The 23,660-nt window shown below is 39.1% G+C and overlaps 1 protein-coding gene across 1 annotated transcript in view; it reads left to right on the forward strand.

Annotated features, from left to right (window-relative positions):
- The window catches only part of LOC142139871 (uncharacterized), a 481,886-nt gene that overhangs the window by 65,975 nt on the left and 392,251 nt on the right, over positions 1–23,660 (forward strand). The window contains exons 24-27 of the mRNA XM_075197730.1: positions 1,751–1,873; positions 6,197–6,409; positions 20,023–20,234; positions 20,455–20,674. Coding sequence (XP_075053831.1) covers positions 1,751–1,873; positions 6,197–6,409; positions 20,023–20,234; positions 20,455–20,674 — 768 coding nt within the window. The remainder of the gene's footprint in view (positions 1–1,750; positions 1,874–6,196; positions 6,410–20,022; positions 20,235–20,454; positions 20,675–23,660) is intronic.

The raw sequence follows: 23,660 nt of genomic DNA on the forward strand, positions 1-23,660 counted from the left end.
CTCAGTGTGTTAAAGTCAAGTTAGTATTAACACAGAAGCAGCTGTTGAGCATTTTTGTGCGAATGAACCAGCATTCACATATGAAGACTGTGGCTTTATGTATGAAAATGACAAGAATAGCTATGTAGTGATGGGTGAATAGGGGCGGTCCTGTAAATGTAACAAGTAGGCACATTATTTGTACCTGGTACAGCACAAAATACTAAATGAATGTGGCTCAGAAGGCTGATATTTAAATGAGTAAAGGGAGAAATTTGTCAGACCGAATTTTTTTTTTTTTTTAACCCTCTCAGTGGATGTGGAAGAATGGATTTCCTATGGGGCACCTTGCATGACTTAGGCTATGTTGTTCCCACATAAAATTGAATAGAACTTACCTTCTGGTCCCAGACAGCAGCATTTAGCTGTGTGCAGTGCACTCTGACAACAGATTGAATGGATCTGACCATAGATACCATTGATTTGTATGAGAACCAGTGTCTCTACTCATTGATATTTATTTCATGTGCTGACTAAAATATACTACAAGCAGAAAATATTCATTATTATTATTATTAGCATTTCATTTATATAGCACCAACATATAATGCAGCACTTTACTAGTGCAGTTGTCATAGAAATCAGTGGTCTCTATTATTCATATCTGTTCAAGTTACAGCCACCGTTGGGTGAAGTGCTTGGTATAGGTATGTACATACTGTATGTATACATAGGTACAGTAACATATAAGGACATGAACATTTTATTGTCCATTATTAATTACCACAAAATATAAATATATGTATTTCTAGCTTAATGTGAGCAATAGTGCAGAATATAATGACTTCTTATCATAAAGATAGTTGTTACAACATCATTAACAGTTGTCTTCGAATTGGTGAAATTAACCTGTTACCAGTTATCAATAAAATTACAAGTTATTAATATTAATAATCCATACAGTATTAAACCTGCCCTGCTATCTACTCACATGTAAAAGTGTGTATGCATGTATTGTAATCTAAACAAGAAGATGCAGAGGCAGAACTAGCAACTATGGGCCCCGGTCCAGGGAAACGTGGAGGAGGGAACTGGGGCCCACAGGTCGCTAGTTGCCCATGCAGCCGGCCCCATTATCTTCATGGGTCCTGGAGCACCGCACCTGCTGCATCAATGGTAGTTTCACCACTGATAAGATGTCTGGAGTAAATGAATAAATTGCCACTGCAAAATGAAGTAATATATGTCTAATAACACATAATATAGAGGGGCAGCACGGTGGTGTAGTGGTTAGCACTTCTGCCTCACAGCACTGGGGTCATGAGCTCAATTCCCGACCATGGCCTTATCTGTGTGGAGTTTGTATGTTCTCCCTGTGTTTGCGTGGGTTTCCTCCGGGTGCTCCGGTTTTCTCCCACACTCCAAAAACATACTGGTAGGTTAATTGGCTGCTATCAAAATTGACCCTAGTCTGTCTGTCTGTGTCCGCTATATAAATGAATGATGATGATGATGATATACAGTTGTGACAAGTAGATTTGCAATGCAGTGATTGCCACTATTATGATTTGTTTTTATATTTTTTTTCCTTTTTAGTAAGGTTTCTACCTTCAGACAACTTTTATTTACTGGATTTTGCATGCCATTCCAAATGTTTTACTAAATGCACTGCTTTCTATTTATTGATTACTTACTCTATTTTTCATCATGCCATTTATATTAGCCAGAAAGAGTTGATACAGCATGACTCTCTTTGTTTTCTCTTTTTTAGACATGTGCTACATTAAAAAGCTTAGATTCCTTCTTGAGAAGGACCGAGCCCCAGATAGAAAGCATAACAGGAGAAGAGCGAGATACGGGGTCTTTCATGAGGATGATGCACCTTTTTAATGAGGTAAAAGTAATATGCTTTTATTTACACCTTTCAATATGATATTATTTATTTTCACCTTTCTGTTTGTTAACGTATTGATATTTTACGCTGGTGTTAAAATTTTGCATTTAACATACGTTTCAAATGCAAGGTAAGAAAACGTAAATAGAAAAGTAAAATAAAGTAATTGTACTAAATGAGACAATGCGTATTAGTATTTTTATGTGCCTTTCACTTGCATTGCGCTGTAGTGTATTTTATTGAATGCTTCTCGTTGTGTTTCAGTGCTTCTGTTGTTTGTCAATGCAGTAGAAAATTACATTTGTTTCAATGAGAGCTCATAGCAAATGTAATGGGTTGTGGGTAGGAAGTGTCTACATATGCGTTTGGCTTGAACAAGACAACAACGTATTGTTTTGCTGGAGACGCAGGTTTAAAAATATACCTTGAATACATTTGTAAATGCATGCAGAAACTTATATTGAATGAATGTAAAATGTATTCAAATACAAAGTGTTTTTTTTATGCAGTTTTATTTATTTGCATTTTAACGTTATAAAAAAACTAATTGCACACGCCAGTGTGGACAAACCCCTAGGAGTTCTACTATCTTCATTAATACAAGTGTTATCTTCACAATCTCTGTAAAACTTTACAACTCTACCAAAATACAAGTGTTTATACAATGTTATAGTATTGTATTTATGTAGTCATGCTTATTGTTCAGCAGGCTCTATATACTAAATACATTCGTCTTACTGGGATGTACTTTGATTTCTTGAAATCATAGAATTTTGACTGGTAATTCTATGGAATGGCTTCTATATACATCTGTGATCTCAATATAAAGTGAAGTGTGATAAATGTTCGATAAGAATGGATTCAGTTCTGTAGCAAATACATATATATTGCAATCGTTGTAACTTATTGTAACTGATAAGGTTTTTATTCGGAACGGCTAGATCACGCTGATTAAAAACAAATACATCATTATGTTAACATGTTATATGATTTAACACTGACACACATTTTTTAAAGGTACCACTAAGCTTCTTGTTTGCTGCACTGTGAAAATGTCATGCAGAAAATTAGATAACCGAGAGTTAGTAACTTCAAGTATTTGAACCCCTGGGTGACTTCTTTACACTTCTCCAATACCAGAGCTTGTTCACATGTATGCGGTGGTGAAAATGGGTAAAGGGTATTATTAGCAGATAGGTGTGAATGAGCCTTGTTGCAGGACTGTACTGATCACTGATTGCAGTGTGGGAGTGTGATGTCAGACTAATGGAGCCACTGATTGCTGAGCATTTTATTTGCTATCTGACATTTTCACAGTGCAGTAAGTTAGATTGTTGACGGGCAGTGGCTCCAAGTCTCTGGAACTCCACTCTCGCACTGCAGTGACTAAGCAGTAAGGTCCCTTATGTGCAGAGTAACGCATGGTAACTTTTATGGACAAACCATAGTGCTGGCGAAATGGACAGAAACTGATGGAGGTCACAGAATGAGTTCAGAAACTTGGAGACACTGACCACTAAGTATTTTATTTAGTGTGCAAATGCCTATAGAGTCTGTGAAAATACCACTGAAGCTGTACAATGGAGTTGGTGAAATAGGGTATTTGTAGATGTCTCTGTGTGTGCAAATGACATTAGGATGTGTGCAGCACGTTCTGTAACTTGTATAGGTAACCTGGGCAACATCTCCTAAAACTGGGGCAAGTTTTGTGCAAATATCTCTGGGGTCTTTGAAAATAAAACTAATTTCAGTGCAATAAAGTCTTTGAAATAGTGTGTGTGCAAATTATGTGCAATGTGCTCTGTGCATTGTAGTCTGTGCAAATGTACTGAGCTTGTCTAATTGCCAGTAGAGTGGTCTGTACAATAAGTGTGTCAATGGTAGACTATAATGTCACTTTATATATACATAGTTTATATAATTAAAAGGTTAATGCCAACAGGCATATATCATGAAGATTTTAATGAAGACAAAAGCTGCCTTTATTTCTATATTCAATTAATACTTGTACCACAGTGTGTCAATAAAAACATAAGCGTAATAGCTCAGTGAGGCATGTTTATTTTTATTATAATTAAACAAATTAGGTATCAGTCCTGTTGGCAATAGCTTAAGAGTTCCTTTCCATTGACCTGTTTTATTTTTGTTAATGTGATCTGTTTAGCATAACTGGATGTGACTACAATTAGTACTGGCTGGCCTTTAGTACAGTTATACATCAAGTTTCGCCCTCAGCAAGCATTAATAAGAGATAAATCCTCATCTAGGGAAGTGCTGCCAGTTCTTATGATTGGCTAGCAAATATAACTAGAGTCCAAGCTCTAGGTTCATCAGACAGCAATGTCCTGCATCATAGGCTAATGTGGCACTGTATGACCTATTTGGTCTTTCAATCTAGGTCATTCCTTTTGAACATTTGAGCATAGATTTTTTTTTTCAATGTCTAATACAATAATCAGTTGTCTGTGTGTCTTTCTGACAACATATGGTTTTAGGCAATAGTGTACATAGTATTAATTAAGTACAGTGTCCCTGACCATTTGTGCCTGAGGTCTAGTTTTTCGTTCCTGAGACACAAGGAGAGTTGTTAGTAACTTCACCTTTTAATAAAAAAGCAGCTACTCATAAATAGCATTTTTAAGACCCTGACAGCCAAAATAACAAATGTGATCTTAAAACTGTTAATTCCAGATTAAGATCCAAAATGTATTACTATAGTGGATCATTCTTTAGAATATTAACTTGTAATTAATGTTAAAGTTTACTTTAACTTTTCATTTATCAAGGGTCATTCACAGATAGCTGCAAAAATGTGGATCCATAACGCAAATGGCGTTTTGTGGCACGTGCAGTTATTTTTTGCGTGAATTTATTTATTTAGATAACACATGGAATAGATTAGAAATATGACTGCATAGGTGGGGATGTTTGCATCTTCTGATGAAAGGACCTGTCTGAAATTGGGCAGATCTGGATGTTCCCTCCGGACTGGACATAATTATGCATTTCATATTGTGCCCACATGCAGAAGGGAAATGTTGTGTTGGAAGCGGTGGACAGCACATATTTTTGGTAGCATTTCCAAGTTAGCAGAGCAGATATGCTGAGCAATTAGATTTTCACTTGTGCTTGAAGGTGGCAGCAATCAAATGTTGACCTATGCTTTGGGACAACTTTTGTACCTTTTATGCGCACTTTGTACAGAAAAGTGTAATTCCACCAGTGTAATAAAATCAAATATATGATAGTAATACACTTCCGGATTTCATTTAATAAGAGTGTGATTCTTAAAGTGTCAAGTGTTTTCCAGAATGAAAAGTGGTCTATTGTATGTTATTTGATTTTAATCCTTTATATTATATGTGTGTATTTAATAAATTAATTTTTGATTTTTGTAATTGGTTGGTTGATCATATATTTATATTAGATGGAGAATAAACACCCTCTTTTTCTATTTAATACATAACATTAAATAAAAATAGCCCTGATTTCAACACACTTACAAGTCAATATGAATTAAGAGAGTCCCAAAGCGATATTGGGCTGGAAGCTGATGTGACATTTTGTTACTATTACCCATGTTTTTTATACTTTTTACCAGCATTCCTACCAATGCACCTTTTCTTTTAGACCTATAATCCCATAAAAGGTTGTGCAATTTATTTTTTATGGGGGCAGCTTTCAAAAGAACAAAATGTGCATGTACCTATGTATGTGTTTGATGGACAAATGGGCATATTTACCAAAAATAAATGTGTTGTGTGCCTGTATATTCTAAGGTTATTTAGTCAGCATAGCTGTCTCCCAACGTACAAAAGTCGGCAGTGTCTGTGAATCTGGCAGGAAAACAGACATTTTTTAGGTGAACTTTAAAGAGATCTATAATACCATTATTGGGAAATTTACCAAGTTTATGTGGAGCTGGCACAGATTTAAACCACCTAATTTCTAACTGTTATTGTTATACAACGAGTGCTTTAACCACTGAGTTACTCTTCCTGTAGAAGAGAATGTATTAGTGTTCTATGTTTTTGCAAACAAGGATTAATTGATTGCAACTTACTTGTCTGCATCCCATTGTAAATTAGAACATGTTTTACTGAAGCAGGACGTGCTAATTTTGTTGGTACATATTGTTCTTTAAAAACTTTGCCTGAAAGATAAAGGTTACAAAATACAGTGTTTACAGTTTTTACTGAAACTCAACAATCTTTGAATATCTGACATATACTTTTTTTCTGTTGCCTTGTTTTGATAACTGTTAAAATTTGTATTATGTATGTATTACAAATGTAGTATACATGTTGTTTGTTTATTAAAAAGGTTTCGTCAAAGCAAGCGGAAATGGAGGTGCAGTTTATTGTGTTGCAGAGGACAGTGACTCTTTTAGGAAAACATGAGATGGCTCTTCCCGCAGACAGTGAGGTCCTCTATAAGTCAATGCCTGCACGCTGGAACAGTATGAAGACCAAAGTGTCACTTGCTAAGCAACGCTTGGGTCCCAGAATACAGCAGGAAGCTGACATAGTGACCAGGGTAATTTCTCTCCAATTGCACTTCAGCATATCTTTAAAGCTAATATACTGTTATATTTGTTTCTATGGCCACTTTTTTAACTATATCTTTATTACTACAGAGTAAATGTAAATATTTGGATTTTCATAAATAAAAATATTGTTTAGTTGACTAGCAAACAAGAACCACAGAACCATCAAATCTAGAGATGTTATTGTTCGAAATACTGTCTATATGTGATCTCTACAGCCAATTGGTGTTAAGTGAACGCCAAGTGGCTGTTGGGGAGCAATAGATTAGAGGAAGCTGGCATTCCTACCAACACCAATGTTGGCTGCTCTCGGATGTCTGCACCCTGCAGCACTGTTACAATGCAGCTATCAGTTCTTATTGTGGCTGCACTAAAATGCACAAGTGACCGCAAAAATACCTTCTTCTGGCTAAATGAGAAATGCTGTTCTCCTCATGTAGAGATGAATAGGAAGTGTCCCTGGTCAATACTCAAGTATTAAATGCCTTATGCCAGGGAATGAATAGCCAGCAGTGTCAGAGGTCAAGGTAATTCAACCTCCTGTGCCACAAAATGCATTTTGACAGGATTATCCTTGGTAAATGAAAAATAGTCAAATCCTAGTGTGAAATGGATAAATTTAATTCTAGAGTTTAGAAATTCCACTTACAACCACACATATTATATCTTGCATGACACTAACCACTACTAGATGTGTAACCATGATGGCCAATAATATATATATATATATATGTTTTCAAAGAAAAATCTTATTTATTCATAGTTAATGCATAGGTCTTTACTCCAAGTTTCACATCCAACATCACATCGACGTTTCGCTCCTCACAGGGGCCTTTGTTAAGATAATATACTACAAGTGTAAGGACCGAAACATATATGGGATGGGAGATGTGAAACCTAGAGTAATGAACTATGAATAAATATGAATTTTCCTTGAATAATGGTGATTCTCCTCTCTATTTGCTTTACATTACTCTGGTCCTGCATTCATTATAGACTGATAGGTGATGCTACTGGACCTCTGAACCCACTGTCAGACAAAGTGACATTATTTATTTTACAAGCCTTAAGGAACGGGTATGCTTGCGCGATCATCTCATGGTTAGAGCCTCTTGACCTCTGCTAAGTGTGTATTCTGCAGAAAAAATGGAGGGAGTAGCGGCTGACGGCCAGGGTCACGTGATATATAGCAATAGCTACCAGTCTATGGTAAGTGCAGTTGGGGGTTTTATATTTAAATTAAACAAGTTTGGTAGATTTTGATTTAATTATACATTAAACAGAAATATTTTTTTTAATAAAAAATATTATTATTATTATTATTATTATTTTATTTTATATTTCTGTGTGTGTGTGTGTGTGTGTGTGTGTGTGTTATAAGAGATAATATACCGATTACAGTAAATCATTATGGATATTAAAAGTCATGGAAGTATTTATACATAATTATTGTTAGAATAACTGAAAACATGGTCTTTAAGTCATAGATTCAAGTGCTCTACTATAATGGAAAAGATTTTTATCCTCTGGGTTTGCATTCAATTTCCACCGTTTGAAGCGAAGTATCTATAGCAACACTCTTCTGGTTACAGTTTTTAAGGGGTCAAGATTAATAAGTGAAGCTTAAAGGTTTATAGCATTAGATGCTATTTTAATATAAAACGTACATGGCTGGAAGAGGTCAATCCAATTTAATTACCAAAGTACTTCTCAATTGACCTATTGCTTGTAATCCAGTGTATTAAATGTGTATGCTATTTTGTACAGGTTAAGTAGTGGCATAGAAAATGACATAATATTCTACTGATGTCCTGAGGAAAATCTAGCTGTCTTCAGCTGCTAGAAAACAGATTCTTCTGTCTGTATGAACGAATATATATATATATATATATATATATATATATATATATATATATATACATACATACACACACACACACATATATATATATGTATATATATATATATATATTAGGGATGAGCGCACTCGGATTTATGAAATCCGAGCCCACCCGAACGTTGCGGATCCGAGTCGGATCCGAGACAGATCCGGGTATTGGCGCCAAATTCAAAAGTGAAACTGAGGCTCTGACTCATAATCCCGTTGTCGGATCTCGCGATACTCGGATCCTATAAATTCCCCGCTAGTCGCCGCCATCTTCACTCGGGCATTGATCAGGGTAGAGGGAGGGTGTGTTAGGTGGTCCTCTGTGCTGTTTAGTTCTGTGCTGTTTAGTTCTGTGCTGTGCTGTGCTGTGCTGTGCTGTGCTGTGTTCTGCAGTATCAGTCCAGTGGTGCTGTGTGCTGTGCTCTGTCCTTCTGAGGTCAGTGGTGCTGCTGGGTCCTGTGCTGTGTCCTGTTCAGTCCAGTGGTGCTGTGTCCTGTGCTCTGTGCTTCTAAGGGCATAGTTATTTCCCCAATATTCCCCTGTGTTTAAAAAAATAAAAAAAAGTTTTTTTAAAAAATACCAAAAACTACTTTAATATTTTTCAATTACCACAAAATTTGCACAACCAATCCTGCAGTATAAGCCCATTGGTACTGCAATATTACCAAGTTCACACATTCAGCAGTAAAAGTCCAGTGGTACTGCAATATTACAAAGTTTACACATTCTGCAGTATCAGTCCAGTGGTGCTGTGTCCTGTGCTCTGTCCTGCTGAGTTCCGTAGTGCTGCTGGGTCCTGTGCCGTGTCCTGTTCAGTCCAGTGGTGCTGTGTCCTGTGCTCTGTGCTTCTAAGGGCATAGTTATTTCCCCATTATTCCCAAGTTTTTAAAAAATAAAAAAAAAGTAAAAAAAAATAAAAAATGTAAAAAAAAAAAATATATATAATAATTATAACCAAATTTGCAAAACCAATCCAGCATTATAAGTCCATTGGTACTGCAATATTACCAAGTTCACACATTCTGCAGTATCAGTCCAGTGGTGCTGTGTCCTGTGCTCTGTCCTGCTGAGTTCCGTAGTGCTGCTGGGTCCTGTGCCGTGTCCTGTTCAGTCCAGTGGTGCTGTGTCCTGTGCTCTGTGCTTCTAAGGGCATAGTTATTTCCCCACTATTCCCAAGTTTTTTAAAAATAAAAAAAAAGTAAAAAAAAATAAAAAATTTAAAAAAAAATAAATATATAATAATTATAACCAAATTTGCAAAACCAATCCAGCAGTATAAGTCCATTGGTACTGCAATATTACCAAGTTCACACATTCTGCAGTATCTTGTGCTACATATAATGGAGACCAAAAATTTGGAGGATAAAGTAGGGAAAGATCAAGACCCACTTCCTCCTAATGCTGAAGCTGCTGCCACTAGTCATGACATAGACGATGAAATGCCATCAACGTCGTCTTCCAAGCCCGATGCCCAATCTCGTAGTACCGGGCATGTAAAATCCAAAAAGCCCAAGTTAAGAAAAAGTAGCAAAAAGAGAAACTTAAAATCATCTGAGGAGAAACGTAAAGTTGCCAATATGCCATTTACGACACGGAGTGGCAAGGAACGGCTTAGGCCCTGGCCCGTGTTCATGACTAGTGGTTCAGCTTCACCCACGGATCTTAGCCCTCCTCCTCCTCCCCCCCCTACAAAAAATTGAAGAGAGTTATGCTGTCAGCAACAAAACAGCAAACAACTCTGCCTTCTAAAGAGAAATTATCACAAATCCCCAAGGCGAGTCCAAGGGTGCTGGTGGTTGTCAAGCCTGACCTTCCCATCACTGTACGGGAAGAGGTGGCTCGGGAGGAGGCTATTGATGATGTAGCTGGCGCTGTGGAGGAACTTGATGATGAGGATGGTGATGTGGTTATTGTAAATGAGGCACCAGGGGGGGAAACAGCTGATGTCCATGGGATGAAAAAGCCCATCGTCATGCCTGGTCTGAAGACCAAAAAATGCACCTCTTCGGTCTGGAGTTATTTTTATCCAAATCCAGACAACCAATGTATGGCAATATGTAGCTTATGTAAAGCTCAAATAAGCAGGGGTAAGGATCTTGCCCACCTAGGAACATCCTCCCTTATACGTCACCTGAATAACCTTCATAGTTCAGTGGTTAGTTCAGGAACTGGGGCTAGGACCCTCATCGGTACAGGGACACCTAAATCCCGTGGTCCAGTTGGATACACACCAGCAACACCCTCCTCGTCAACTTCCTCCACAATCTCCATCAGATTCAGTCCTGCAGCCCAAGTCAGCAGCCAGACTGAGTCCTCCTCAATACGGGATTCATCCGAGGAATCCTGCAGCGGTACGCCTACTACTGCCACTGCTGCTGTTGCTGCTGTTAGTCGGTCATCTTCCCAGAGGGGAAGTCGTAAGACCGCTAAGTCTTTCACAAAACAATTGACCGTCCAACAGTCGTTTGCCATGACCACCAAATACGATAGTAGTCACCCTATTGCAAAGCGTATAACTGCGGCTGTAACTGCAATGTTGGTGTTAGACGTGCGCCCGGTGTCCGCCATCAGTGGAGTGGGATTTAGAGGGTTGATGGAGGTATTGTGTCCCCGGTACCAAATCCCCTCGAGATTCCACTTCACTAGGCAGGCGATACCAAAAATGTACAGAGAAGTACGATCAAGTGTCCTCAGTGCTCTTAAAAATGCGGTTGTACCCACTGTCCACTTAACCACGGACATGTGGACAAGTGGTTCTGGGCAAACGAAGGACTATATGACTGTGACAGCCCACTGGGTAGATGCATCCCCTTCCGCAGCAACAGCAACAGCTGCATCAGTAGCAGCATCTACAAAATGGCTGCTCATGCAAAGGCAGGCAACATTGTGCATTACAGGCTTTAATAAGAGGCACAACGCTGACAACATATTAGAGAAAATGAGGGAAATTATCTCCCAGTGGCTTACCCCACTTAGACTCTCATGGGGATTTGTGGTGTCAGACAATGCCAGTAACATTGTGCGGGCATTAAATATGGGCAATTTCCAGCACGTCCCATGTTTTGCCCACACCATTAATTTGGTGGTGCAGCATTACCTCAAGAGTGACAGGGGTGTGCAGGAGATGCTTGCGGTGGCGCGCAAAATTGCTGGACACTTTCGGCATTCAGCCAGTGCCTACCGCAGACTAGAGGCACATCAAAAAAGCATGAACCTGCCCTGCCATCACCTCAAACAAGAGGTTGTGACGCGCTGGAACTCCACCCTCTATATGCTGCAGAGGATGGAGGAGCAGCAAAAGGCCATTCAGGCCTACACAGCCACCTACGACATAGGCAAAGGAGTGGGGATGCGCCTCAGTCAAGCGCAGTGGAGACTGATTTCCGTGTTGTGCAAGGTTCTGCAGCCATTTGAACTTGCCACACGAGAAGTCAGTTCCGACACTGCCAGCTTGAGTCAGGTCATTCCCCTGATCAGGCTGTTGCAGAAGCAGCTGGAGAAAGTGAGGGAGGAGCTGGTAAGCCATTGCGATTACACCAAGCATGTAGCTCTTGTGGATGTAGCCCTTCGTACGCTTTGCCAGGATCCGAGGGTGGTCACTCTTTTAAAGTCAGAGGAATACATTCTGGCCACCGTGCTCGATCCTCGGTTTAAAGCGTATGTTGTGTCTCTGTTTCCGGCGGACACAAGTCTACAGCGGTGCAAAGACCTGCTGGTCAGGAGATTGTCCTCTGAAGAGGACCATGACATGCCAACAGCTCCACCCTCATTTTCTTCCACATCTATGGCTGCGAGGAAAAAGCTCAGTTTTCCCAAAAGAGGCACTGGCGGGGATGCTGATAACATCTGGTCCGGACTGAAGGACCTGCCAACCATTGCAGACATGTCTACTCTCGCTGCATTGGATGCTGTCACAATAGAAAAAATTGTGGATGATTACTTTGCTGACACCATCCAAGTAGACATGTCAGACAGTCCATATTGTTACTGGCAGGAAAAAAAGGCAGTTTGGAAGCCCCTGTACAAACTGGCTCTATTTTACCTGAGTTGTCCCCCCTCCAGTGTGTACTCGGAAAGAGTTTTTAGTGCAGCGGGGAACCTGGTCAGTGAGCGGCGAAGGAGGTTGCTTCCTCACAACGTTGAAAAAATGATGTTTATAAAAATGAATAATCAATTCCTCAATGAAGTACAGCACTGCCCTCCAGATACTACAGAGGGACCTGTGGTTGTGGAGTCCAGCGGGGACGAATTGATAATGTGTGATGAGGAGGAAGTACACACTGTAGGGGGAGAGGAATCAGAGGTTGAGGATGAGGACGACATCTTGCCTCAGTAGAGCCTGTTTAGTCTGTACAGGGAGAGATGAATAGCTTTTTTGGTGTGGGGGCCCAAACAAACCAATCATTTCAGCCAAAGTTGTTTGGTAGGCCCTGTCGCTGAAATGATTGGTTTGTTAAAGTGTGCATGTCCTATTTCAACAACATAAGGGTGGGTGTGAGGGCCCAAGGACAATTCCATCTTGGACCTTTTTTTTTTGCATTATATGACCAAGCAACAGTCGTTTGCCATGTTCAAAAAGTAAAACCAAATGTAAAAAAATTCAAGAAATTAAACCAAAAGTAAAATGCCGTGTCATAATTTAAAACAAGAGGTATTGACGTGCTCTAAAACTACTGTATTGTTGTTTATATTTTATAAACACTACACTTGAAAGCTTGAGTCTTTCAATAGAAAAGTAACTGTCCATTGCACGAATATTTGCAACAGGGACAATTTTAGGGTTAAGAAAGTCAACTAATAATAACACTTCGACGCTGTGTGTCTTTATAAACACTACACTTGGAAGTTGGAGGAGGTATTGTGGCCCCGGCACCAAATTTACTACCGGGGCCACTCCACTGTGCAGTCCATATTTAGGTGTATCAGATATTAAACAACGGTGACAGTTGATGCCCAATTTTTTAATTATATTGTGGCCTCGGTACCAAATTGTGTACCGGGGCCACCCCACTACGCAGTCCAGATACTTGTTTGGTGGAATTCAGACCAGTTGAGGGTTTTATTATTATATTGTGTGGACCACTCTATCTATACCACACTACAACTCTATACCACTCTATTTCCTACTTTAATTCTATTTCATACTTTAATTCTATTTCCTACTTTAATTCTATTACTAATTAATTACCATAAAGAGGAACAAAATAAACCAATTTTACCAAAAGTATAATATGACTTAGACTTACAAACACTACACTTTAAAGATCGTGCCTTTAAATAAAAAAGTCAGTCTTCATTGCACGACTATGTGCAACAGGGACATTTTTTTGGGTTTACAAAGTCAAACAATAACACTTCGACCCTGTCTGTCTGGGGTCTCTCAATGACGAATTGTCTGTACCATGTTTGGAGGAGGTATTGTGGCCCCGGTATCAAATTGGGTACCGGGGCCACCCCACTATGCAGTCCAGATACTTGTTTGGTGGAATTCAGACACGTGGAGGGTTTTTTAATTATATTGTGGCCTCGGTACCAAATTGTGTACCGGGGCCACCACACTACGCAGTCAAGATAGATAGATGCGTATTGCGTATCATAGATAAAGTACATTCAGTGGTGTGGGGCAAATTGAAAAATATTCAAAATGCACTGACATTATCAAAAACAAGAGGTTGTCACACGCTAAAACTCCAACATGTATATGATGGAGAGGATGGAGGAGCAGCCGTATGTGTAGTGTAATGCAGATCTGTTGAAGGTTTTTTATATATTTTATTGTGGTGCCCAGTGCCCACTCCTCTACGCAGTCCAGGTACAATTATTGGTGCGAATCATAAAAGTTCAGGGTTTTTAAGATATTGTGGTGACCCACTCCTCTACGCAGTCCAGGTACAATTATTGGTGCGAATCATAAAAGTTCAGGGTTTTTAAGATATTGTGGTGACCCACTCCTCTACGCAGTCCAGGTACAATTATTGGTGCGAATCATAAAAGTTCAGGGTTTTTAATATATATTGTGGTGACCCACTCCTCTACGCAGTCCAGGTACAATTATTGGTGCGAATCATAAAAGTTCAGGGTTTATAATATATTGTGGTGACCCACTCCTCTACGCAGTCCAGAAAGATACCTTGTTGCAACGTTTTGGACTAATAACTATATTGTGAGGTGTTCAGAATACACTGTAAATTAGTGGAAATGCTTGTTATTGAATGTTATTGAGGTTAATAATAGCCTAGGAGTGAAAATAAGCCCAAAAACTTGATTTTTAAACTTTTTATGTTTTTTTCAAAAAAAATCCGAATCCAATACCTTAACTCCGAACCGAGACCTTTCGTCAAGTGTTTTGCGAGACAAATCCGAACCTCAAAAATAACGAAAATCCGGATCCAAAACACAAAACACGAGACCTCAAAAGTCGCCGGTGCACATCCCTAATATATATATATATATATGTATGTATGTATGTATGTATGTATGTGTGTATATATATATATATATATATATATATATATATATACATATATACATATATATATGTTTACATACATATATATAATGTGTATATATATATATAGCAACACAAGCACCCTTCTGATGACACATACACGACAACTTATTGCTTATACTTTCCTTTTTAATTGTCAGGATGGCAAAATAGTTTGCAACTCAGAATTCCACACACTTTCTTGTAACCCTGATGTTAAGTTAACAGAGACAAACTCCCTAGTCACTGGCCAGTCTCTTCAGCATCGGTCACACTGCTCGTACAGCTCTAGTTTGATGGACAGGTGACACTCCCATCTGGTCTTTATAGAGAAGTTCACTTCAGGTAGTCTGCTTGATTAGTCTCACTGCAGACATACCCTGTCTGCTGCTGTTAGCTGTGGAAAAAGATACATCTGAACCACTTAAAAATATGTAAGTTAAATCATACTCTATACTATTATTTTGTCACACATATATACTCCACTTGAATATCCTTAAGCTAGTTGCACTCCTGTACAAATGTGTAACCCAGTCTGCAGCATTGCCCTGCAGACTGTCAGCTGAATACCTAACTTTTCTCTGAGGCCTGTGGAAAACCACTCCTTTTGTGAAAGTAGTAAATGGCAGATATATACTGTAAATCCTGAATTTCTGTCGTTTGTGTTTTAACAACCCCAGGGAGATAGTCTGTGTGCAGGAAAAAGCTTCCCAAAGAGTGTGCTCGCCTGTAGGAATAGCCGGTTTAAGTGTTCCTGGGATATGAAGAGAGAAGGGTGGGTTCCATTCATGGTTCATTTCTCCAACAAGCTAGCAAGTCGAGAGTATTTAGGAGTTGCACCTGATCAGATGCTTTTAAAAGGCTGCTAGGCAGTTAATTCACTCTCTCAATTCCTGAGAGATACTGCATTTTGTGATCTGTAAGTTTGATTGGTTTGTATGTGTGTGCAACATTAGGTTACTCAGTTTAGAGAGGAAGTTCCCGTGTATAAGTAAGAAGCCGGACAGGCTTTTGTTTCTGTTTATTTTTATGCCCAATGAATAAAATTAGATGCGGCTAGTTAAGCAAAAACAATTGATTTGTGTGATATCCTCGGTTGATCTGTCTGAAAAGCAGCCATCTACCCCAGAAAATGGTAACCCCAATATGATCTTATGAAATATGGAGCAGAATGCAGAAATAGCACTTTAGTTGCAGCCAAAAGACTGTCTGAAAGTTTAAAGGGACAGGTACCCAATTTGGGGAAAAGACTTTATATTGTAAAATCTTATGAACCCTAATATGGGACATCGTCTGCTGATTAAGGAGGATACATTCTGCCCTTCCCATGCACCAGGAGGTAGCACAGAGGATGTAATCAAGGCATTGCTATAGGCTACTTTGGCTCAGCAGGCAGCTACCACGACTCAGCAGGCAGCCATAGCAGCTCAGCAGGAGGCTACCAGGGTGCAGCAATTAGCCATTGAGGAGTCTCGGATTCAACAGCACCAGGACTGCAAAGCCTCTAAAAGAGGTGGGACAGTCTCTCACCACCTTGTCCGAAAATGCTTCCCCAGAGGTCACCACTAGCACCAGCTCCATACGGGCTAGTTACTTTTTGCAAAAGATGACCAAGGGGGATGATGTGGAAGCCTACCTACTGACATTTGAAAAAACTGCAGAAAGAGAAAGCTGGCCTAAAAGTCAGTGGGCATACCTATTGGCTCCCTCCCTGTGCTGAGAATCACCAAAGGTATATTTTAACCTAATCCTTACCGATGTCAAGGATTATGATAAATTAAAATCTGAAATCCTGACTCGTTTGGGGGGGGGGAAATGTCGGTCCAGGCACAACTTGTTCAGCTCTGCGGACACCAGGCTGATAAACCCCCCTGCTCACAGATTCATGAACTAATCTATCTCACCAAGAAGTGGCTCCAACCTGAGACTTTGATAGGGCCTCAAATTGGGGAAAGGTTCACCATGGATCGATAACTACAGTCACTGCCTGCTGTTCTGCACAAGTGTGTAAATCACGAGGACCCTAAAACAGCAGACCAGCTTGTTGTGATGGTGGAGAGGTATGGGGCAGCCGAGGGACTGATGAACGCACCCCAACTGCCCTTAATTCCACCATGATGAGCTCCAATGACACTAGTAAGACTGTTCATAATGAAGAATGAACTGAAACTTCCAGAGACTGAAGGCTTGTTATAGAACCAAACAACTATATACCGCACTGGTAAATCCACTATCCCTTGATTTATAATGAGACTATTATTATAACATAAACTTTAATATCAGACTACTAAAGGGAAGGTGCACCCCCACATATACAGCATATTATAGTGCCCCTGTAACACATTTTCTTTTCTCCCTTTTTGAACGATAAGATTGTCCAGTTATGCCAGGAAGGTTCCAGTCTCGTATAAGACTTGATAAAAATGGGATAAGATGTTTTAGATGTAGTGGCTTAGGCCATATTGCTGCTAATTGTTCCCATACCTCTGCAATGCAACCAATGCAATGTGATACTGCTTATGTACAGCACAGAGTATCTCTTTTTGCCCAGTGGCCTGCAATGCAGTTCAACAGGCTGAGCCAAACAAACAAATTTGTGAAATTACCATAGTGTCAGGATGCACTAGGATGAGTGGGATCCTTCTGTTCTGCCTGGTATTGGTGGTAGTTCACCCAGAGGCGTGGAATCTAACAAAGTGGAAGGTTTTAACCAGAGGGTTCCGCAAGGGAATTTGGGCTTGGCAGCTTCCACTCTGCAGGTCGTAGCCCTCTAGGGGAGTTCTCAGTGAGCAGTGATAGTGAACCGGTTACAGAGGAGAATGTAGGAACTAGATAACCACAAATGAGTAGGAGTACTGAGTGGTGCTCAGTGATAGTCCACAGAGAAATAATAGGTGATTTGCAGCAGCACACTTGGAGAGATGGTAGCGATGATCTGCAGTAGTTACCACTTACAGGTGGAGCAGGTAATAGGTGATTTCCAGCAGCACACTTGGAGAGAAGGTAGCGATGATCTGCAGATCTGTGATGTGTTTACTAATCACGCAGCTATGAAACACAGGAGAGTTTTCTAAACACAGGAGAGTTAGCTAAACACGGGAGTGTTTGACATCGCAGCAAATCGCCAGAGATGACCAGCGATTTTTAAGATCAGAGTAAAAATCGCAGTTTAATACATCTGGCAACTTATCACCCACTACTTTCCGCAATTTTAAAACACTGAAAAAAATCGGACCTTGATACATTTACCCCCAGGCAACCTATCAATGGCTAGACATAAACCTACTGTCTAGACACCGGACACTGTTTGGCATTGGTCGCTATGCACCAGTGCACAATACAGGTTTATATAGTTAAGACTCCTCCCACACCCTTGGCTTGAAAGACAGGTGACACTCTCACCTTGCCTTTAAAATGAGTTCCTTGCAGGTGCTCTGTAATCACTCTTGATTGCAGTAAAACCTTTATTTATTCTGTTCTGTGTACTACAGTGCTAGAAATAGCAGCATTATATAGTCTTCATTTATTAATCAGTATGTCTGTTCTAGAGGTTGCTTGTATGCCTCATGTGATATTACTTATACTTTTTGTTCTCATATAAAGAGCAATCATTGTGTGTTGTGTATTTTTATGTTGTCAAAATCAGTGAAATACAAATTAAAAGTATTTTTACATATACTGTACAACCTTTTGTCCAACCACATAAAAAGTAGTAGAGGGACTGTGGAAGGAGGGTGGTGATTGCAGATTTGAATCTACAGTTCTTACATCTTATGGCTTTATCTAACTGAAAACATTATAGACGTTAAACGGTAAGAGTAATTTACGAACTGCAAAAGTGTAGCCTTACAGAACAAATACTCTATTGTGACATCACATGCCTACTGTTGCGCAAATCCACCCAGTTTAACGGCAAAGCACATTGATTTGCAGGCTGGGATGGAAGTATCTGCAGGGGTACAGAGGGAGAAGTTGGTTGGATGTTTCTAGCTCAGGGTAGAAGTTCAAACTGTGAATTTTTGAAAACATCCAGTATAACCGATGATCAGATACAGAGGAAACAAAACTTGCAGCTGATTAAAGAGCACAGAACAAAGTCTCTAATAATGGTCATTTCAGGCAGCTATAGCAATTACAGATCTTAAGAGACACTAGCAGCCTGCAGTACTTAAAACAATATAACAGTTCTGATAGTAGGGAATAGTACTCACAGATGTAGTCTTGGTAATGGTGGATATACAATATTCCTGATCACCTAAAGGTAGCCACTGAGATAAGCCTAGAGGCTCTCAGACTCAGCATGTTGAAGGATTTCTTTAATAGTAAGTAGATAATTATTTCATATAAGCAGTTCTATGTTCAAGCTGCAGTACTCACAGAAGAATTCAAAGTAAGCTGGATGCCAAAAAGCTGAGTTGGAGTATTAATGCTATTGCCAAGGTACAGAATCAGCGTTGAAGCAGAAACCGGTACTTGAAGAATCTCAGAGAGCAGGCTGTCCAGGAGTCCAGAATAACGCCTATCACTGAACAAGATTGCATAGAACAGAAGGGGTATTTTTGATAAAAAAAGGTCCGATCAGGTCACCACTGCTGAGGAAATAATGACAACATACACAGTCAGTGATCCATGCTCACTAGAGTTAATAGCCTAACAAATACAGATTAGGTACATTAGTGTAGTTACTTTAGCACACATGCAAAAATTTAATATTTTGTGTCCTGAAATCATTTACATAAGACAAAGGTGAAGTGGGTGGTGAAGGTGTATTTACAGCCATATTTATTTTTCCGGATGGAGCACAGCTCTTTTCTCTCTACAAAAGCATTACATTTTTCTGGCACCTTGATCGTGCCCTAAAGTTTTAATTGGAACTTCAATTGGCAGCTGCATTCTTAGGTGCATTTCAATGAATGTCATAATTAACACAAAAGTAAAATGTAATAAATATAGTTCTGATGTGCCCTCAGTTTCATGATTAGTTTAAAACATAAATGAGATGAAATTAAGTTTTTAGAGTGGTCATAAGTGTTAGTAGGTTGGACATATCGCTCATTCCACTATGCTTCTGCGTTATGCTTGAACTTTAATGTTTTTATTATGTAGCTCAGCTTATAGTTAATAATGTATTCATTGGTTATTTTACTATCTTAATTTTTTTTAATTGTATTTTTGACATTGTCATTAAAGCCTTTTTAGACATGTTAGTTACATGACTCTCATTATAGGACTTAGAACAGTTTCAACAAAAACTTGATATTCTCGGTCCTGCCATTGAGACTTCTCATGTCTACAAGTATGAATGCACGTCTCAGGAAGCCTTTGGAATCATACAGAATTTCAGCACACAGGTCCAAGTCTTGCAAAACGAAGCAAAGGACTTGAAGGAACTACAAGAACTTCTGGAAACTACAGTTGTTGACTTCTCCATTTTAAACAAGTATGTGTTCTACATTTATTGTGCTATTCTAGAAGTGCAGGTGAAAGGTAAGACTTTCAATGTAATAATCCAAAATGTTGTAGGCTCATATTTAAAAGTTGTTTTTTATATAGTAGCTTTAATATTTTCTTTTCCCCTAACACTCTAACATTGACGTTCATAACATATCTGACATTAATAGCTTCTTATATTATTTTATTATGTTATTTACTTGTCACAGCTGTGAGGACCTACTACATAATCTCAGCCTTGTGTGGCAGCATGTTGATTCAATCCTTAAAGAGCAGGGCATCTGGAAGAAGGATCTGTGGCAAGATATGGGCACAGAGGAACTATACAAGAAAACCAAGCAACACCTGACACTTCTGCAATCTCTTCCAGGAGAGGTCCAAGAATGGGATGTTTACAAGCAAGCACTGGATGCTGTCAATATAATGCATGTAAGTTGGGCTCCCTGAAATTCAGCAAATTAAACTTGAAAGAATGGAGTTAAACTTGGCTAGGGTTCAAGTAGATTTTTTTCTCCATAAAGATGCTGTAAAAAAATGTAGTATGTACACTACAGATTCTCAATGTTTATCATATGTGATTCAAATTATACCTGGGAGTCAGCTATGCTATCTAATATTCATTGTTTAATTATTGATTTACTTTGTTCTTAAGAAATAATTGATGGGGAATTGGGTATAATACAATATACAATTTACTTATACAATATAAAATAATCATATAAAATATAATTATGAATTAGTTTATAAGTATCCTCACTTTGCAAAGCTATTAAACAATAGGTTTGCAAAAAGAGGATCATAAGTTGGTGATCCATGTTTTGGTTCATGAATCAGAGACTAAGGGGTATATTTACTAAACTGCGGGTTTGAAAAAGTGGAGATGTTGCCTATAGCAACCTATCAGATTCTAGGGCCTGATTCATTAAGGATCTTAACTTAAGAAACTTCTTCAGTCTCCTGGACAAAACCATGTTACAATGCACGGGGTGCAAATTAGCATTCTGTTTTGCACATAAGTTAAACACTGACTGTTTTTTCATATAGCACACACATACTTGATAGCTTATTTGTACACTGAAATTTAAAGTTGCTATGTGTGTGCTACATAAAAAACCAGTCAGTATTTAACTTCTGTGCAAAACAGAATAGTAATTTGCACCCCTTGCATTGTAACATGGTTTTGTCCAGGAGACTGAAATAAGAAGTTTCTTAAGTTAAGATCCTTAATGGATCAGGCCCCTAGTTATCATTTATTTAGTACATGCTACAAAATGACACCTAGGGCTAGATTTACTAAGCTGCGGGTTTGAAAAAGTGGGGGTGTTTCCTATAGCAACCAATCAGATTCTAGCTTTCATTTATTTAGTACCTTCTACAAAATGACAGCTGGAATCTGATTTTTTGCTGTAGGCAACATCTCCACTTTTTCAAACCCGCAGTTTAGTAAATATACCCCTAAGGGTCCCTTAGCTCTCTGGACCATCCAACTATTTCACAGGCAGCAACTGGATTCTCACTCACACTTTGGTAACTAAAGTGATAGATGGGTAAATCACTGGATATAGGACTTTGAGCAAGGCATTTGACAAGGTATGCCACAGTAAATTAACTCAGAAACTATTAAACCTTCAATTTGATTCAGATATAGTGAAAAGTATAAAGGTTTGGGTAAATTACAGTAGATGGAAGGGTATATATACTAAACTGTTGGAACATTCTATAAAATGACAGCTAGATTCTGATTAGTTGCTATAGACAACATCTCCACTATTTCAAACCCGCAGTTTAGTAAATATAACCAAGAGTGTGTAGTCAATGGTTTAAGCCCAGAAAGAGGGCTGGTAACAGTGGGGTGTTTTGTTTCATGTATTAATTTGTGATATTACATGTGGTCCAGAAGGCAAAGTGTTTTTATAGAGGGCACAAAGATATATAACAGTAGGAGTAAATTAAATGCTTAGATATTTTAGAGAAAATAGCAAGTGTGAAATTTAATAGATCAAAATGTGAAATAATTAATGAGGGACACAAAATTTCAAAAGCATATGCTGAAATGAATGATGATGTTACAAAAATAAAATCAAGTAAATGTAACTGAATGTAAAGAAAAAAATGCTAGAATCCTAACCAGTCAAAAGTAAAAGTGATAGTGTTCGTTTAAGAAATCGTTGACGTCCTTCAAACATATGCTGGGTCTGATTCATTAACATGCACAAACTGAACATAACTTGCGTTAACTTTGGGCATGTACGTTTTCAACAAGGAGCAGAAAGTGAACATACGTTTGTTGATGAATATTGCTCTAGACCGGCTTTGCTCTAACAGACAATACACTGCAGGATATGTCCAATACATATGTGAAATATATAGTCCAAACAGAAAAAAAAAATCAATTAATGCCACCTGTAAATATTATAATCATTAATGTCAAAACATTACAAAATGTAATATTTTTTTCCTGAAAATACATTTATTAGGATGTTTTTAATGTCTAATATAGATAAAATGCATTTGCACAGTCACTCCTGATTGCAAAACTATGTTCTAGTTTGCATATGTGACCGTCATCACTAGTAATAGACACTTACACCTGTAGAGTAAGACTGGTGCTGGTGCAAGTGATATGACTGAAAAACACGTACCTTTAAAAACTTGAATCAGACACTGCCATGCTGCTTTGATCCTCCTTCACACTCTGCCATGCTGCTTTGGTCCCCTTCTCACTGTGTCATGCTGCCTTTGCTCCCCCTTTATACTCTGCCATGCTTCTTTTGCCCCCATTCACTCTCTGTCATGTTGCCTTTGCTCTCCCTTCACTCTCTACCATGCTGCCTTTGCTTCCCCTTTATTTGCTGCCATGCTATCTTTGCTCCCCCCTTCACACTCTGCTATGCTGCCTTTGCTCCCCCTTCACACTCTGCCATGCTAACTTTGCTCCCCCCTTCACACTCTGCTATGCTGCCAATGCTGTATTTGCTCCTCCCTTGCTACTGTTCCTTCACTTACATTTTCTATCGGCTTCTTTCTTCTCTTTTCTTCTCTTATTCTATCTTCTTTCTTCTTGCGACTCCTCTCTGCGCCGCTCTTCACTGAACGTCGGGCGTGATGACGTCACGCCCGACATTCAGTGAGGACGGAGCAGAGATGAGGGAGGAGGGACGATCACGTGAGTATGTTTTTTTTTTTAAAGTGTCCGTTCCCCCCACCAATGAAGTGGGGAGCGATCAGGGTCGGGGCCTACCGAGGGATAGCCCGGCTCCCTGGCGGGCCAGTCCAACTCTGTAGGTGCCTTGTGTTCGTGCAGCAACACACAGTGGATTTAGGGAATCGGTGTTGGAGGTGGCTAATATGTCGCAGACATGCATCCCTTTCAGGGGGTGTGTGGCCATATACCAATTTAGAATTTTTAATTTTG

Source organism: Mixophyes fleayi, chromosome 2 (genome assembly GCF_038048845.1).
Source record: "Mixophyes fleayi isolate aMixFle1 chromosome 2, aMixFle1.hap1, whole genome shotgun sequence".
NCBI lineage: Eukaryota > Metazoa > Chordata > Amphibia > Anura > Limnodynastidae > Mixophyes > Mixophyes fleayi.